The sequence below is a fragment of the Caretta caretta genome, chromosome 3 (assembly GCF_965140235.1).
Source record: "Caretta caretta isolate rCarCar2 chromosome 3, rCarCar1.hap1, whole genome shotgun sequence".
Lineage (NCBI taxonomy): Eukaryota > Metazoa > Chordata > Testudines > Cheloniidae > Caretta > Caretta caretta.
Genome location: NC_134208.1, coordinates 143,444,255 through 143,462,586, shown reverse-complemented (window position 1 = coordinate 143,462,586; position 18,332 = coordinate 143,444,255). Strand labels below are relative to the sequence as shown.

Genomic DNA, 18,332 nt, shown 5'->3' with positions numbered 1-18,332 from the left:
AATTGTCTTTCTCTGCTCGGCACTGGTGAGGCCTCAACTGGAATGTTGTGTATAGTTTTGGGTGCCACAGTTTAGGAAAGACATGGATTAACTGGAGCATCCGTAGGAGAGCAGCAAAAATGATAAAAGGTTTAGGAAACTAGAGCTATGAGGAAAGGTTAAAAACACTGGGCATATGTAGTCGTGAGAAAAGAAGACTGGGAGGGAACTAAATCTTCAAGTATGTTGAGGACTGTTATAAAGAGAACAATTGATTACTGTCCTCCGTGCCCACCAAAAGTAGGACAAGAAGTAATGGACTCAATCTGCAGCAAGGGAGATTTAGGTTAGATATTAGGAAAATCGTTTTAACTATAAGAATAATTAAAATCTGGAATAGGCTTCCAAGGAAGACTGTGGAATTCCCGTCAATGAAGATTTTTAAGAGCAAGTTAGATGTTTGGCTAACTGTTAAGGATGATCTAGGTCTGCTTAGTCTGCTAGGTCTCTCAAAACAGGGGGCTGAAGTAGATGACCTCTTAAAGTCCCTTCCAATCCTACATTTCTATGATTTTTGTGAGTAGAAGGGGATGAAAGATGTGAAGAACCAGTTGCTCATATAAACCTAAAAACAACCAAACCCTGTATACTTTAAGCCTCTTTCCGACACATATTCTTAAAAGCTCTTTGAGTAAAATGACAATATCTTTAATAAAACTGCAAATCCTAGAAATTGATTTGTGTTGTAAATAAATTACAATGACTCCCTTAGAATCTCAAACTAGCTAACCGGAGACTGTGCGCTTAGACTTGTGAACTTTCTTTTGTGTTTTGGAATAAGGCAGGGGGCATTAGCAAACCAGTTATCTTCATATCCACAGGTGAGCTTGCATCTAGTGGGAAGCACAACTTCCTTGCAAGTCTGTTTCCTGCAAATACGATTGGTACCCCCAAATTAGATAGTATCAATCTAAAAAGAAGCACCTTGGACTTGGACCCTACTTTCTTAACTGGTTTAACTGTCTGGAGTTGCTCTACTGGGTTTATGACCTTCAGTCATCCTTCTCTTAAGGAAACTAGCCAATAGAAAGTTGTAGCTATTGCTTACTGAGATGGAACAACGATCCCAGTTGGAAATATTGTAACTTTCTATGATGGCACATTCTAACTTGGATTAGAGGGACTAAAGGAGAATCAGATGTCCACCTTTTCCACAAAACCTATCCTTCCCTCTGTTGACTCATTACTGGCCTCAGCCCCAATGCTACCTCTCCCACAGGATGAAGAATCGAAAGTAGGGATATTGCCCCTTGTTAAACCAGAGGTTCTCAAGCTGTGGTTCAGAGAACATTTAGTGGTCTGCAGAGAGTTGTCTGGTCACCTCTCCTTGGTTCTACCTGCTACATAGTTTTGCCAGCTAAAGGTATTATACTGGCCTAATACTGCTTTTCTCTAATTAATTCCTGTAATTGCCACAACAATGTTGTGTGAGAAGTGAAGAGAGAAACTTGAGTAGTGCAGGCAAAGAACACATTAATTAACTTAGTTATATAAACCTGTTTTGTTGTTGTGGGAAGGATAGAGATCTTTCTAGGCATTTAAGTGACAGTTCCTTCTCCCTTGGACTGGCATGTTTGATTCATGGGTACTCCTCTCACTATGGTTTTGTCTACATTCAGAAAGCTTTCACTGGTATAGCTACCAACTGTTAGTAAATCAATGTAGTTAACAAATATGCAAATTTTCTGAAAGTAGACAATGTCCAAATCAGGTTGCTAGGAGCTTGAAGGATTCTTTGCACTTCAATCGTCTTAGTATCTGCAACAATTGGAGTTACCTTCACAGTGACTTCTTTCACTGCCTCCCTTTTCTGAGCAGTTTGAGTCTTCTTCTCTTTTGTAGGGGTTTTTAAACTCTTGAGTGTCATCTGTAGTAGTAAGCATTTATATTAGTCCAGCACCCTTTGGATGCTACTATAACACGAGACTTCCTTCTCTCCCCTGAAGGGCTTAGTTTACAAGACAGACAATCAAGGGTAGAGGATGGTATATAACATATAAGCAAATTAATTTGGTGAAGAATTGGCATAGTTTTGTTACATGTTTTATTGGGCTTTTCAAAAAAGATTGAGATTCAGGTTGGGAAAGCAATGGGAAGTTAATAAGACAAAGGAAGTAGGGAAAGGAAGGCAAGGTAAGAGGGATGGTCACAGGTCATCACTTTTCCTAGCCATGATCAGCAAGTAGATTGTTCTGTTAGTTTTTCCCCATGCATTAAAAATTGTGGAGAAAGCATGAACGTATTTATAGGAGAGGCTGGCTGTTGGGTGGTAGAGGCCTGGAAACTTCAGAGAGAAGGCAAGGGTTATCTGAATTTTTTTTTTTTTACTATTGATAGCCTTGTGCTCTATATAGACTTACATTATGTGGGATATATTTTATATATGCCCAAGGAAGAGTTGAATAAACAGTATACATTTTTACAAACATGTTTGACCTGTGGCTTTCATTTTGCTTTCTACCAATCTTGCCATTAGACTCAAGTTAGTTTAATCAGGAATTAGAAGCAGTCACTGAATTGGATTGGAATGCCCTGAGCTGTGATTAGGAATGTAGAGAAGCAAATAAAATTCAGTGTAGACAAAGAACTAATTATTTAATGTGTGTTCAGTCTTTCACTAATTTGCTGTGAACTTCATTATTAAAATATTTAAGCTTTTCTCTTGGCTTTGTAGCCCTGTGTGGGTAAGTTTTGTATTCAACACATTTAACATGATTTAGAACAAATTTTAGCTTTCATTTTCTGTAATTCATTTCTTCTGTCCTTTTTTTAAAAGCATTAATGAACCCTTGAAATTATGGGCTAGATTCTCAGTGGATAAAAATTGTCTTACCTTTTTAGAAGTCAGTTAAATTATGCCAGTTACACTGATTTGGGCCCTCTGATTTGGGCCAAGGTGTCAAACTATTAACACCTAAATCAGCTTTAACATAAGTGTTTTCATATTAAAAGACGTAATCATTCCCAAGGAGTGAATTAAAAACAGATTAGCAAAATAAACAAACAAAAAGAGTGACTAAAAATATTATGCTTCAGAAGTGTTTTTAATGGAATCTAAAAATGGACCACATCAATGATACACAGGTTTAGTACTTTTAAATGGTTGCTTTGAGAAAGTATCAACAAACATTTTCATGAACTTTTCAGATTTGCATGGTAGCAGAAGAATAACGTTCAGATTCAGTGAGCTGGGGAAAGTTCTCTTAGTCTGCTCATTTCTGGAATATGAGTTGGCAATGGCATAGGGAAACACAAAAACCCAGGCTGTACCACAGTGGGGAAAAAAATACTCTTTCAGAGGCTCCCACATGGAAAAGTAAATTCGAAATAAGGAAAATGCTAGGAAGTTTGTATGTTAAAGCAAAAAAAATACTCTTATTTGCAGCCAGATGCTAAAGAAAAAAGCTACATAAAGAAAAAGAAACCAGAAGCAGCATTTGTAGAAAGGGAGTTCAGCAAGCATCCTACTTCAGTACTTTTTCTTCTTACTGCTGCCACCAGGAGTAATTCAGCAAGGTTTTTAATCCATTTTTAAAATTTGTTGATAATCCTTTGACTAGTGTGGGAAACAGGAAGCTTGATTTATAGAGATCTGGACCCAAAGATGGCAATTGAAATAGTTATAGATCGGAATTGCTGTGACTGACATGAATGCTGGACTCCATGGCTGTGTAATCACAATAAACCCTGACGGAGGGTATGTCTGCAGTGGAGCTGGAGGTGTAATTCTGTACTGTAGTTTTGATTGAGCTAACATGCTAAAAATAGCGGGGTTGCTGTGGTGGTGGGACAGCCTAGCTCTCTCAAGTATGATCCCATCTGTGACCCTATGTAAGTGCTGAGGGTGGCTAGCCTATACTGCCATACATGCTGCTGATTTTAGTGCACTATCAAAGCTAGGGCATGTATGTCTACCTGAGCTGGAAATTACTTCTCCAGCTCCAGTACATATGTACCCCGTAGCTTCCAGATCCGTGTCCCATCTCCCCTCCCCCCCCATCATCATCATCATCGTCACCCCTCCCCCCCGGCTAACACGTGAGGCAAGAGACTCTTTGGCCTGTTCTTACATAACTAGGGACCTACCAAATTCAGGGTCCATTTTGGTTAATTTCACAGTCAGGATTTTAAAAATAGTCAATTTCATGGTTTCAGATGTTTACATGTGAAATTTCAAGGTATTGTAACTATGGGGGTCCTGACCCAAAAGTGGGTCATGGGGTCAGGGGAGTGTCATAAGACTATTGTAGGGGGGTCATGGGATTGCCACCCTTACTTCTGCCCTGCTGCTAGCTGCTGGCCAGACTCCCAGCTCTAAATCCACACCAGCAGCAGCTCAGAAGTGAGGGTTGCAGGGTATGGGGGGGGAGTTTACCATATATCATAGTTTTACTGGCAACCCCCAACTCAGGTCGGGGGGGCTGAAAGCTGGGGCCACAGACCCCCACCCAGGTCGGGGGACTTACAGCCACCCTCGCTTCTGTGCTGCCTTCAAAGCTGGGCTCCCAGGTAGTAGCAGTGGAGCTTCCTGCAGCTGGGGGAGTTTCCCAGAGGTGGGTCTGACCTGGCTCTGGGAGCAGCCCTTGCAGGAGAAAAGGAAGTCCTGTCCCTCCCCAGCCCGGGCCAGAACTAGTCTGGTGCATGGTAGAACCCCCGGCCCTGTGAATTTGATAGGGCCCTATATGTAAACCATTTCCCTGTGACACAAAACATTCCATTATTTCTGTTGTGTGTTATGCTCAGCCTCTAATTCATAAGAGAATCAAGGGATAGCGTATGTTGCTGTGCTGTGGTACAGTTTTAGTGCAGAAGGCTGCACACATTAAAACTTCTACTGTAGTGTTGAGTATTTTCCTGGGGTGCACTTCAGCACATCCAGAGTCACATTTTTAATCTTAAGTTAACTAGAGAAAATGCTTTCATTACCCAGTAATTCATTTCATTTCTTCCTGTTCAGCCAGGGCTAGCTTTGCATATAAGACATATGGTGGCCTCTCACAATTTTGTTTTCTGCTTGATTTCCTCCATCAGTATTCCCAAAAGTACATTGGGATGTGCATTTAAAAAGACCTTATTTCTGACTTGTTCTGATGATTTTTTGGGGGGAGGGGGGTTAGTCTAATCAAATGCAACCTATATATAGATGTGGTTTGCATAGTCTTATCCTGATAATTGCCTTCAATTGTTAGTGAGAATGTTTAATTATCGTGAAAATGGCCCATCTTTCTAGGCAGGTTAGTCACTACATAGCATAATTTACAGAACACCTAAAACTTCATGAGATTACATAGCAAGTACAATTTATATTTCACAGGAAAGGCACTGTCCTTCACATTGGTAATGTTTTTCATCATATGAGCAGAGGAAGAATCAGCTTGCACTTTGAGTTTTTAATATAAAGCTGCCTTAAAATATTATTTTCAAACAGGTAGCTGAAACTGGTAAGCTGCAATATTAGAGAGCACCATTTACAGAGTATTTTATTTAACTGTAGTACAATATCTTAGGATATTCCTTTAAAAAATATTAGAGGATATAATGGACTCCCTTCTTTCTCCTGCTCAGGGCTGTAAATTTTTTTTTAATAATCTGAGAAAATACTTTTCTTTTAAATCTTATGAATTTGAAAGTAATTACAGAATCATATTCCTAATATGCCAACTTCTGTCCTGTACTACATTGCAAAACTTTATTTATAGTTTGTCAAATGGCTTAAAAGTTAACATGTAGTTTTCTTCTAGGTAACCGCTATTGAACCCATAATTAATCATGGTGGAGCTCGTGTCAGCACTCAACATTTGCACCAGAGTCTGCGATGGCTTTTTGGTGTGGCAGCTGTGGTTACAGATGTTGGTCATATCCTGCTGATTGACCTTTGTTTGGATGATTTCTCATGTAGTCAGAATGAAATAGAGGCATCAGGTAAATTAGCATTTTTATATTTAAACAGATTTTCTGGTTGAGAAGTAAGAAAACTCAAGTTTCCTAAATGAGGAATGTGCATTTCCTATCTGGTAAAACATAAGCATCCTGTGTCTTTAAGATCTGTTTGGCTTAAGACTACTTATAATAGCCTACTTGACACCATGAATTCTTAGCTGATGTGCTAATTCTTTCTTTGAAAGATGTTCTAATCTTCTGGTTCTTAAGGCCAAAACTTTTTTTCAAAAAAGCCTAAATTTAGGTTCTTACATCCTTATACATAGCCTGACCCTACACCACTGAAGTTGGTGGAAGTTTGCCTTTGACTTCAATGGAAGAAGGTGTGTTAAATGCCTAAATATGATCTTGTACGTAATTTTAGGTAACAGTTTTTTAAAACACTTGGTTTAAATGATAATTCCTCTGCATGGGCACGTAGAGGAAAGGAGAGGGACATTTAAAAACCCTAATTTAAAAAACAAGGAAACCTGCATTTGGATGTATAGAATCTCTCAATTGCATCCAACATTTCGTTATTATGGAGATATCTTAGTGGCTTCATAGTGGGGGTCGCTTTTGAATATGGGCTTAAAGGATATAAATAAACTTCATGCTTGAGGGCATAAGTAAACCACTAACTGACAGGGTCTAGAAAGAAACTTACCCTGTGAACCAATCTTTTTCATAATTGTCTATTATGTGGATTTTTGTATGTTAAAGTATCTGGGACAGAAGACTGGTCTAGATGGACTACTAGTCTAATCCAATTTGATAATTCCTGTGTTCTTAAAATGAGCTTGAAGCATAAATACTAATTGAAAACACTGCATAAACTGCACATTTGACAGGGAGTAGGGTATTTGATAATATATAGCATAATGCTAAGCTCTTAACATTTATCCTGAAAAAACTGAAGAATGTAACCTCTTATGTTGCATGATCTTGTGTGTGTAGACCTAGAAGTGATCACTGGGATCCCTGCTGAAATCCCACAAATAAGAGAAGCTGTGACCAGAGAGGGACGACATCTCTGTTTCCAGTTACTAAGTCCATCGGGAGCAGCTGTAACAACCTTATGCTACATAAGCAGGAGCAATCAGCTGGTTGTGGGATTCTCAGATGGCTATCTTTCACTGTGGAATATGAAAACCTTGAAGAAGGAGTAAGTATGCCTTTATATGTATGTCAATATCTGGAGGCGGGGAACTCAGTTATTTCACTTAACTGATTTAGGTTAAATAGAAAAGTAACTTTGATCAAATACTGAGTGTTGAAATTCTTAAATACAGTGTTGAAACCTTTAGAAGCCAATCCTAGATTAATCTTTTTTAGTGGTTTTAACTGATTTTTTTTTTCTTTCTCTTAACTGATTCCTTTAACTGCTTCACCTACAGAATAAACAATCTTGGTTATAATGACTAGAATATGAGAGAACTGCTTTGTGTAAAATTAAGGCAAAGTAGTTCAATCTTTCAGTAGTGTATAATGAATAAGGGAAATTTAGAAGACATTGATTTTACTGTAATGATTTTTCCAAGACCCTGTCACAGCTAGGTGTACTTCTTTACAAAGTTAAAGTATATTATTTACATAACTGTTAGAAATATCTCTGTGACTACTTAAAATCTTAGATGAGACCAGTGGGACAGATTGAAATTAGGGCTGTCAAGTGATTTTAAAATAATTAATTGCAATTAATCGCTCTGTTAAACAATAATAGAATACCATTTATTTAAATATTTTTGGATGTTTTCTACATTTTCAAATATATTGATTTCAGTTACAACACAGAATACAAAGTGTACAGTGCTCAATTTATATTTTTGATTACAAATATTTGTCCTGTAAAAAACAAAAAATAGTATTTTTCAATTCACTAATACAAGTATTATAGTGCAATCTCTTTATCATTAAATTTGAACGTAAAAATGTAGAATTATGTACAAAAAATAATTGCACTCAAAAACAAAACAATGTAAAACCTTAGTAGCGATTGGTTGCTACTTGTTCAGCCAATCGCTCAGACAAACAAGTTTGTTTACATTTGCAGGAGATAATGCTGCCCGCTTCTTGTTTACAATGTCACCTGAAGTGTGCTAGTTCGTGCTTCAAGCACCATTCCAGAGGACATGTGTCCATGCTGATGATAGGTTCTGCTCAATAGCCATCCAAAGCAGTGCGGAGGGACGCGTGTTCATTTTCATCTTCTGAGTCAGATGCCACCAGCAGAAGGTTGATTTTTTTTTTTTTGGTGGTTCTGTTTCCGCATCAGAGTGTGGCTTTTTCAAGACTTTCGAAAGCATGCTGTACACCTCATCCATCTCAGATTTTGGAAGCCACTTCAGATTCTTAAACCTTGGGTTGAGTGCTGTAACTATCTTTAGAAATGTCATATTGGTACCTTTGCGTTTTGTCTAATCTGCAGTTAAGTGTTCTTAAAACAAACAATGTATGCTGGATCATCATCTGAGACTGCTATTACATGAAATCTCTCCCCCCCACCCCCCTCCAAGGAGTTCACTCTCAAATGTAACTATTGCAGTTTTTTTAACGAGCATCATCAGCACAGAAGCATGTCCTCTGGAATGGTGGTCGAAGCATGAAGGGGCATACAAATGTTTAGCATATCTGGCACGTAAATACCTTGCTTTCAGGTGACGTAAATAGGAAGTGGGCAGCATTATCTCACATAAATGTAAACAAACTTGTTTGTCTTAGCGGTTCGCTGAACAAGAGGTAGGACTGAGTGGACTTGTAGGCGCTAAAGTTTTATATTGTTTTGTTTTTGAGTGCAGTTATGTAACAAACTCTACATTTGTAAATTGTACATTCACAACAGAGATTGCACTAAAGCAATTGTATGAGGCGAGTTAAAAAATACTATTTCTTTATCATTTTTACAGTACAAATATTTGTAATAGAAAATAATATAAAGTGAGCACTGTACACTTTGTATTTGTGTTGTAATTGAAATAATTATATTTGAAAATATTTAATACATTTTAGTTGATATTCTACTGTTTAACAGTGCGATTAAAACTACGATTAATGGTGATTAAAAAAATTAATCAGTTAATTTTTTTGAGTTAATCCTATGAGTTAACAGTGATTAATCGACAGCCCTAATTAAAACATCTAACAGATCGTTTGTGCCTGAAAAATAGCCTTTCCCACATTCCAGTCATGACTGAGATTGGAGACTGTTCCACCTTGGGACTGGTCACTCTTGTTCTATCACTGCTCCAGTGTCTCATCTATTACTGATGTGGTTAAAGGGATGTATCAGTGAAAACTGGATGCTTATATAGTGGGCCACAGACTCTGGGTGTGTAGATGTGGTTCTACATTATGTCCTCTTTCTCTGGGAAAGTGGGTTATATCTTCACTGTTGGCTTGTAAAATGCTTAAATAATATATAGCATTTATGCTTTCCAGTGTTAATTAGATGGGTAAGTAGTTGTTTTTTCTTAAAAGAATAATACTGTCTTGATAAAAATAGATCCCACATGTTTGCTAAGATCTTGAAGAATAGAACAAGGAGTGTGCCAATCAAACTTTTAGGCAATAGAAACATGGGGAAGGACCGCAAATATTCTAGAGGCTAGGATTAAAATACATTATTAGATTAGAAAATTAACTTAAATCAAAATGAGATTCATTTAAGCAAACATGTAATGGCTCACCAGATATTGTCGAATGTGTACATATACAAGGGTGCAATATTGGTAAGTGGTTGTACTAGAAAGAAGGTTCTGGGGCTTCGGGTAAATAGAGTGAGTAGGTCACAAAGACAAAGGTATTTAAACCCCTTAGTCTAGAAACAGGTAATTAATTCTACTTGGCACTGATTTGATTTCAGCTGGAAACAATGTGTTAAGTTTTAGGTACCACATTTTGAAAAAAGACAATTCAGAGGAGATAGGCAAAAAAGATAAAATTTTGAAAATCAGGCCTATAATAAAATGCTCAGATAATTAGTTTGAGTTCTACCTTGTCAGGTGTGCAAAGGAAATGTTATAATTTATCCCAAACCACTTATGTTAATCATCAAGGAAAGAAGGAAGAAAGAAATGGTTTTAGGTACCAAGTATCAAAGGGGTAGCTGTGTTAATCTGTATCCACAAAAACAAAAAGGAGTCCGGTGGCACCTTAAAGACTAACAGATTTGTTTGGGCATAAGGTTTCGTGGGTAAAAAAACCCCACTCCTTCAGATGCATGGTAAAACTTCAGTTAAATAGAACAGGCTACTCCATTGTTGGAGATGTTCAAAGCTGGACATTCCTCCTAGAAGAGTCAAAGGAGAGAGAATGCGTTGATCCTACAACAATGCAGGGGATAGATTAGAATAGTGGTTCTCAACCAGGGGGTATGCAGAGATCTTACAGGAATACGTCATCTCATCTAGATATTTGTCTAGTTTTACAACAGGCTACATAAAAAGCACTAGTGAAATCAGTACAAATTAGAATTTCATATAGATAATGACTTATTTATATTGCTCTGTATGCTATATCAGAGTTTCTCAACCTGGGATCGCGGGATAGGTTTAGGGGTGTTGCAAGTGCAGGGCTGGCATTGGGAGGTGGCAAGCAGGGAAATAGCCTGGAGCCCCACACCACAGGGGGCCCCACAAAGCTAAATTACATGCTTCAGCCCAGGTGGTGGGGCTTGGGCTGAAGCCTTGCCGCTTGGGACTGAAATCAGACTCTTGAAAGGGGTACAGTGGTCTGGAAAGGTTGAGAACCACTGGATTAGAAGACTCATTGGAAGGTCTTCCAATTCAAATGAGTCTGAGGAAAGATTAAGTTTATTTTACATAGCTGGATTAAACAAATTACATAGCATTTTTGAAAACTTCTGGTCTGATCAAAAGGAAACAGGTAGAAGTCCTAAAAGTAACCCAACTACTTGTTTGCTCTTTTGGTCATCATTGTGTTTCGAGCAGATTTTTTCCATCCAACTATTCATGCTGACTGCTCATTTAACTACAATCACCCAGGAAAAAACATAGAACACATCAAAAGGTGTGAGTAGTCCAAATGTTCATAATATTGTACTTATTTACATTGAAGTTTATTTGCGGTCATGTTGCTCGATTGTCTAGCTTTATTAAATCCTTCTGAAATTGTTAAAAATGTTCTCTAAAATTAAAATCAACTTTTAAATAATTGTAAGTATTTCTGGCATGAGAAAATGCTTGGCTTTTGAAGTGCTGCTTGGAACACTTGGAAGGATAAATGTCAGACATCTAATCACCTGATTTAATTCCTCCCACCACTTTGTTCTAGATACCACTTTCAGCTGGAAGGAGGGAGGATACCTGTCTATGCTGTTACTTTTCAAGAACCCGAAAATGATCCCCGCAATTGCTGTTACTTATGGGCAGTTCAGTCTACACAAGAAAGGTGAGTGAAGACTGATTTAGAAAACTAAATGATCTGTTGTCCAACTGACTTTGGGAGGGCATACATACGCAACTCTGAACGTGTTATAAATGTAAATCTTTCCCTGGGCTACTAATTGGAGATTTGATCCCTTAATATTACATTTTTGTTTACAATTGAAGGGTCAATATGTAGTGTTGTAGCTATGAATCATTTCAATCTTTCTTTTTGAATATACTCTGGCATTTTTTAAAAAAAATGTTTTTGATCACTTAGAAAATGTAAGTGTACTCAGTTTAACCGTGACAATGGAACCACAAGTGCCATCTCTATAATAGCTGAGAAGTAGTGAAGCTTTGAAGTGTAACTTCAATCTGTTGCCTTCTTGCTACAAAATGGGATTGTGAATCTTAATTGCTCTCGTAAATAGAATTTAAACCATTATAGCACTGGTGAAATGCCAGTGAAAGTTGCAGCCATGCAAATGACTTTACTTTTTGTATTTTACAAAAAGCTTTATACTTGACTTTTAGGTAGCTTTCATAGATCTCCTGCAAGTACAGAGGGACAGGACCTACTGAGTACTACTGTGATGAACACCTAGAAATGCCTTTTTCCTAGAGCAATTTTCTAGTGTTTTGTTTTGTCTGGTTTTAAATGTCCCAAGTGATAAGCTACTATCACTTGTCTTGGAAGACTATTCGTTATCAAAGGTATTTCATGACCCCTTATTTCTGTCTTTGACATTTATAAGGTACCCATCATCTTATATCTGAGCACCAGTATATATATGTGTGTGTGTATATATATGTTTTATATATATTTTGTACACTCTTTTTTTTCTTTCCTGTGTAATACTCTCTCCATTTGAGTTGTGGCTTTCAGAGCAGTTTTTTATTACATTTATTCAAATAGCTGTCTTAGAGCTGTTTTTGTTGTATTTTGGTTGTTTCCCAAGAGCCTGGGGAATGCTTTTATATAAAAACTTTAATTCAGGTTTTCAGAAAGTAGGCAAAACAGAAGTAACTATCCTTTTAATCATTCTTTCTCAAACTCAGAACTTTGGTGGTTCTTTAGTTTCATATCATGACAAAATAATACAATCAGAGCATGCTGTGTAGATTGTAAGTTTAAATTTAAGGCTCTTTTGGTAAAGGTTCCTGCATTAACATTTCATTGTAAAGAACTGATGCTGGTAGTGTTTTTTATAGATGAATGTTAACGCTCTGGAAAATTGTGTGGTTAACGTTAATCTGAAGTCCATGGAGTTAAGCAAAAAAAGCAGAGTTCCGGAATTCAGTCAATTAAATACCGAGTGCCAAATGAAAAAATCTTCAAATTTATCTCCTCTTCTCCTACAATTGTCCAAATATGACAAATTGTAATTGTTTGGAAAGTGGGTTGTTTTCCAGTTTATAACAGAGACCTCATCCTTTTAAATGTGCAATACAATATGATTCTGCTTTGCTTTGGCAATAGCTACTTATCAGATATTTCAGGTGGATTACAAAGGTGCTGAAATTATGCTCAAACTTGTAATTTCTTTCTAGTGAAGGAGATGTTGTGAGTTTGCATCTGCTGCAGTTAGCCTTTGGTGACAGAAAACGCTTGGCATCAGGACAAATCATGTATGAGGTAAAGTATGTATGTCTGTGAAATACAACTAACGTGTATTAATCTAAAATTGGAAACAGTAATATTCGCTGTCATGGTTGGGGCTAGGGATACCATCCTCATGTCTTTCTGAATACACTAATTTCAGGCCTTGGGTCTCATGCCTTACCTGCATGGGTTCGGTTCTCCCACTTTTAGATGGGAGTACTAGGCTGTAGTACCACGTGTATCAACTGTGTTTACCTTCCACTGGACTTGATACCTTGGTTACTTCCCTTTAGGAGCTGGGACCAGTGGTGTATATATTGTAACCGAGACAGCTTTCTTAAATCAAAGCATAAGAGAAGAGGGGTTTTTTGGGTTTGTTTGTTTTTAAACAACCCATGTTTATAGATGGTTTGTTTCTTCCCTAAAGGCTTAGGAAGATCAATATAATCCCAGACTCTCTTGCCTCTGGGGTATGGGTGGCCATCAGTACCTCAGTCTCCCTGACCTTCAGGGACTCCCTTTTTAAATCTAGTCAAAGGACTTTGTTCTTTCCTGTGACTCTTGGACCTAATTAAACTGATTGAGCTGCTCAGCAGCTGTCTGAGTGAATGTATCTGCATTGTCTCTACTCTCTTGAAGCATCTCTCAGGAGATGAGAAAATCACCTCTATTTCTTGACAATTCTGCTAGTGAATTAACACAATATATGTATACAATAAATAACACAATGATCTGATCCAGATACAGTATTCATAAATTATTACAGACCGCTGCGAATCTGTCATACTTATACCACATTAATCTTAACAAAAATCACTTTGTGCTGTGCACTATTAAGGTTTGAAAAAACTACTTCTGGAAAGTTTGACGCAAATGACAGTAATCTGACGTAGCAATTCCTCCCTCTTTACCCACTCCACTTTTGTTTTGAAACTACTCTTTCCAAATATTTTGGAAGCAGTGTGGATGCATATAATTTACATTAACTTTTTGAAGTATGAATTTAGGATATTTTTGTAGGGCTTTACTATGTTGTTGGCTTGAAAAATAGCTACTTTCATAGGATTAAATCTCCCCGTGTTTTCAGTTTCCTCCTGTCATGTGCATCCCTTACAGCAAGAAAAGCTCCTTTCCCATCATAGTTCATGTGAGTGTTGACTATATAAATGATTAGGTACTGTTCAAAGATGTCTTTTTCAATTTTGCAAAGTAAAAATTGATAGTATGAGGACAAGGTATAAATATTATAAAGTGATTAAACTTTTTTTTCTAAATATGGATGCCATTGCTTTATCTTAGTTTACATGCACAGTCACAGTGAAAGCAAAGTTCATACACTGTTCTGGGTTAACAGAATGTGTTCTGCTTTACCTTAGGTTTTGATTTTTTTAGAAGGGCTTTACATTGTAATTTAGTCATGCTTTTCGTTTTACATTGCCATGAATGCTTTGGCAGGAGGATATGGGGAAGTTTCTCAAAATTATTTTTTCTCCCTTCAGCTTCAATTTTCCATGTTTGTGCTTCACTTTATGCTGTTGTACTAGACCTCTGGCTAAAAAATCTTTTTCTCTGTTCTTCCCTGTGTGTGGTCATCTCCCACCCCCACCCTCCAAGCGAACACACACAAATTTTTATACCTCATAAGAGTTCCCACCTCATGGCTTCCATTACCCTTATTTGCCCTGTACCAATGCGTTGACACACAAACTTTGTGTACCCCAGCACTGCTTGATTTCAGATGTATCTTTTGATAAAATCTGACTGGCATAACTATACATGAATTCCCAGAGTTGCTAAGTGTGTGCATGTGAAATGTTCATTTTTCTTCTCACATTACATAAAGCTTGTTTGGATGAGAGAGTGTGATATGGAGGAATGTGTGGACTTATATTTTGTCTTAAAAAAAAAAAATCTTGAAAATGTGGGTAGATTAGGATGACTGTAGAAATGTATATTTAGCTTTTTTAAGGTTATTATTATAGGGGTTTTAAAGAAATAAAAAAGGAAAACTTGATACTTAACTATTTGTCAATAGCTACTGCCAAGTCCTTGTAAAACTGGATAATAGTAGGAATTCTCCTGAATAGTGAAAATGATGGACATTATTATTATTTTGTATCTACTTGGTTTTGTATCAACTTACCAAAATTAGTTCCTCAGATCTAGGGTTATTGAATATTTTATTGCACTTAATCTCTGTAACATGCCAGAATATATTCTTAAAAAATATGTAATTTGGGATTCCTTTGGTTGACTCATAAATATGGAAGAGACTGCATCTCTTAAGTGTAATATCATACACATTCATTTCAAATAACTTGTATTTGTCTTTCAGGGTTTGGAGTACTGTGAAGAAAGGTACAGTCTAGACCTCACAGGTGGAGTCTTTTCATTAAGAGGGCAGACTAGCAATACCAAACTACTCAGTTGTCAGACTATAGAAAAATTTCGCAGCCATATTGACAGAGAGGATGGCGTGAATGAAGGTTTGTTGCTAGGTCCAAAATATTTTCCAGTTGAACTGTAACATAATGCTTTTGAAGAAAACAGTAGAGTTGAATTCTAAAAATATGTTAGTGCTGTACCCACAGCCCTAACAGTTTACTTGAATAGCTGTGTAGAATAAACATGTTTAAAGACTAAAAATAAGATGTTTGAGTTGCAATTAATATGGAAAATGACAATGGAACAGGGAAACCTGATACATAAAGTACATGATTAAATTGGAAAAATTATATCTATATCTCTCTCTGAGGTGTAGGCTTTTTGATGTTCAGCTGCCTTTTTAACTTAAAGGTAAGTTAAAAGTATAATAATGCTTTGGAAACAGATTGTCCAAAGCTGTATTCTGGCTAGGCCTTTTTAATGCTGTCCTGCTCTTGTTGTGTGGAGGACTTAAAAAGGAATGTGAAATTTTTGTTTACATACGGTAGTTGCAGGAAAAGAAGATACAACAGGCATAAGCTACAAAGGCTGCCTAAAACATGGAGTTCATATTACTCGCCAGTTTCTCCTGTAGGCTGTTGTGCATATTCCTTCTGTGTAGACAACTGGGCTGCTTTCAAGTTTGTTTGTATTTAAATAGCCAAATTAGATTGAGCTGTTAAACTCTAGATAATCTGTTTAACTATATACTGAAACCGGAAAGTCGTCAGCTGCTTGCGGTGCTGATGAGCCAAAAGGGGCATCTGTGAAGGAAAACTTCCATGTATGAGGAGAAAGGAGTTGTCGTCTCTCTTCCCCCCCCCCCCCCCCCCCTTAACCTCTGTAGCTTGAACAAACACAATGAAAATAGCTCTCTTTGAGTGGGAAAAAAAGCACTTTAGTTGGGTGATTTTTTTTTTTTCTAGGAAGTAAGATGAACTTTAAACACCCATACTCATGGGGAAAAGTATTTGAAAAGTATTTCCCCCCCATCCCCCTCAAGTAAATCTAAGTGTCTACAACTTTTTGAGGGATAAAATTAACATCATTTTTCTTTAGGGAAAGTTGGGGTCCAGGATTTGTAAAAGACAAAATCAAACCTCCCTGGACTCCCCCCACCCCTGCCGCACATTGTTAACCTGGGGCTAGTCTATGCTTCTCTGTTCTAAAGCATGGAGCCACTAGACTTTCTCAGTGGAACCTCTGTACAAATTTAACATTGGCGAAACATCTTCGTTCTCTTACCTTGTTTTCAGAAATGTCAGAACCATTTTTTGTTGTTGAAATCCTTAAAACAAAAAATCAGCCCAGGGCAGATGGTTGTATGATTAAACTTTGGCAGTTATAAGCAGCTGAAAACAGGGTCTTACAATGAACAATGTTAAGCAGTTTTAACTAATGAAGTCCTGCCAGTTCCACCTATAATTATTTATAAAACTTTTGATATTAAGTGTTCCTTTAAACTGCCTCTCTCCCAATCTCCCTTGTACTTATTTCACTTTGAAGCAATAGTCTGAGGCTCACTCATATGACAGATAGGCACAAACTGCATTCTGAAAATGTTCCCACATGATATCAGTCCAAGTTATAGTTTGCAATTCTCTTCTCCCTTTCAGGTAGATAGTGAACTCCTTGTTATAGTCTTACTTAAGTCTACACTACCGCCGTAAGTCGACCTATGCTACACAACTCCAGCTACGTGAATAACATAGCTATGAGGTATGAATCGACATACCTTAGGTCGAGTTACCGTGGGGTCTGTACTGCCGGGGGTTGACGGGAGAAACTCTCCCATCGACTTACCTTACTCTTCTCGTCGGGGGTGGAATACAGGGGTCAACTGGGGAGCAGTCTGCTGTCGATTTGGCAGGTCTTCACTTGACCCGCTAAATCGACCACCATCTCAGAGCGTCTATCCTGGCTGTAGTGTAGACCTGCCTTTAGGTTTAATCTACACTAGAAAATTAGGTTGGCATAAGTCACTCAGGAGTGTGAAAAATCCAGACCCCGAACAGTGTAGTTTAGCTGACCTGCATCCCCATATAGATTGTGCTAGGTCGATGGAAGAATTCTTCTGTCAACCTACCTACTGTCTCTTGGGGAGGTGGATTACCTGTGCTGATCGGAGAATCCCTCCTGTTGGCATAGATAGTGTCTACACTGAAGCACTGCAGCATTCTAAGTGTAGACAAGCCTGTAGTTATTTGAGCCATTGATCTAAAATAGAATAGTAGGCTTCCTGTGAGGTGAGGGAAGAAGAAGACAGCTTCTTTGCACTTAAGATTTTCTGTGAAGACTTTCTGCTACTGCTGGTCAGAGAGCACATGCTGAAAGAGCAAAAGCTATGTTGTGGTAAACTGATGCAGTTGTTTTTTAAACTTAAAGAATCAATAACTTCAAAGATAATTTGAGCAATTAACAAAACAGAAGATAGAACAGAGGCTCACAGAAGAACACTTGTAGGAAATGGGATGGGGACCCCAGACTGGAAATGATGTACCTAGAAGAACCTAATAATGGTAAAAATATTCCTATATTAGATTTGTGTAGTTACTTTTTTTCCCATATTCCCTACACCAATAGGAGAATCTTAATGTCCCGTGCTTTGCTCACATTTAGAGGAAACTCCCTTTCTGCCCCATCAAAAAACAACCCTTATTGGAAACTACTGTAGTATTAGGCAATATATGTTGTGTTTTTAAATTAAGGTATTCCAGTTATGTTACGTGATATTCTTGTGACACTTGTATTTTGAATCTGGTTGAAAAGTGGCTATTCTAGAAGCATGTAAATGAGGCAATTACACAATGATCAATAAATGAATAATGCAAACCACTAATCTGACATTCATCTTAATTTCATATTGATGATACTTCTTAAAGGTGATAACTTCTATTTTTTTAACACAGCTACATATTTTGATAAATTAACTGTGTAAATATGGGAAATTCAGATTAGCC

General features: G+C 37.5%; 1 protein-coding gene across 3 annotated transcripts in view; it reads left to right on the top strand.

The window, feature by feature from the left end:
• The window catches only part of AHCTF1 (AT-hook containing transcription factor 1), an 84,236-nt gene that overhangs the window by 14,920 nt on the left and 50,984 nt on the right, over positions 1–18,332 (top strand). For all 3 annotated transcript variants that reach the window (XM_075126982.1, XM_048843664.2, XM_075126981.1), the window contains exons 4-8: positions 5,781–5,961; positions 6,916–7,123; positions 11,251–11,367; positions 12,897–12,981; positions 15,284–15,434. In XM_075126982.1, the coding sequence (XP_074983083.1) occupies positions 5,781–5,961; positions 6,916–7,123; positions 11,251–11,367; positions 12,897–12,981; positions 15,284–15,434 (742 nt within the window). The remainder of the gene's footprint in view (positions 1–5,780; positions 5,962–6,915; positions 7,124–11,250; positions 11,368–12,896; positions 12,982–15,283; positions 15,435–18,332) is intronic.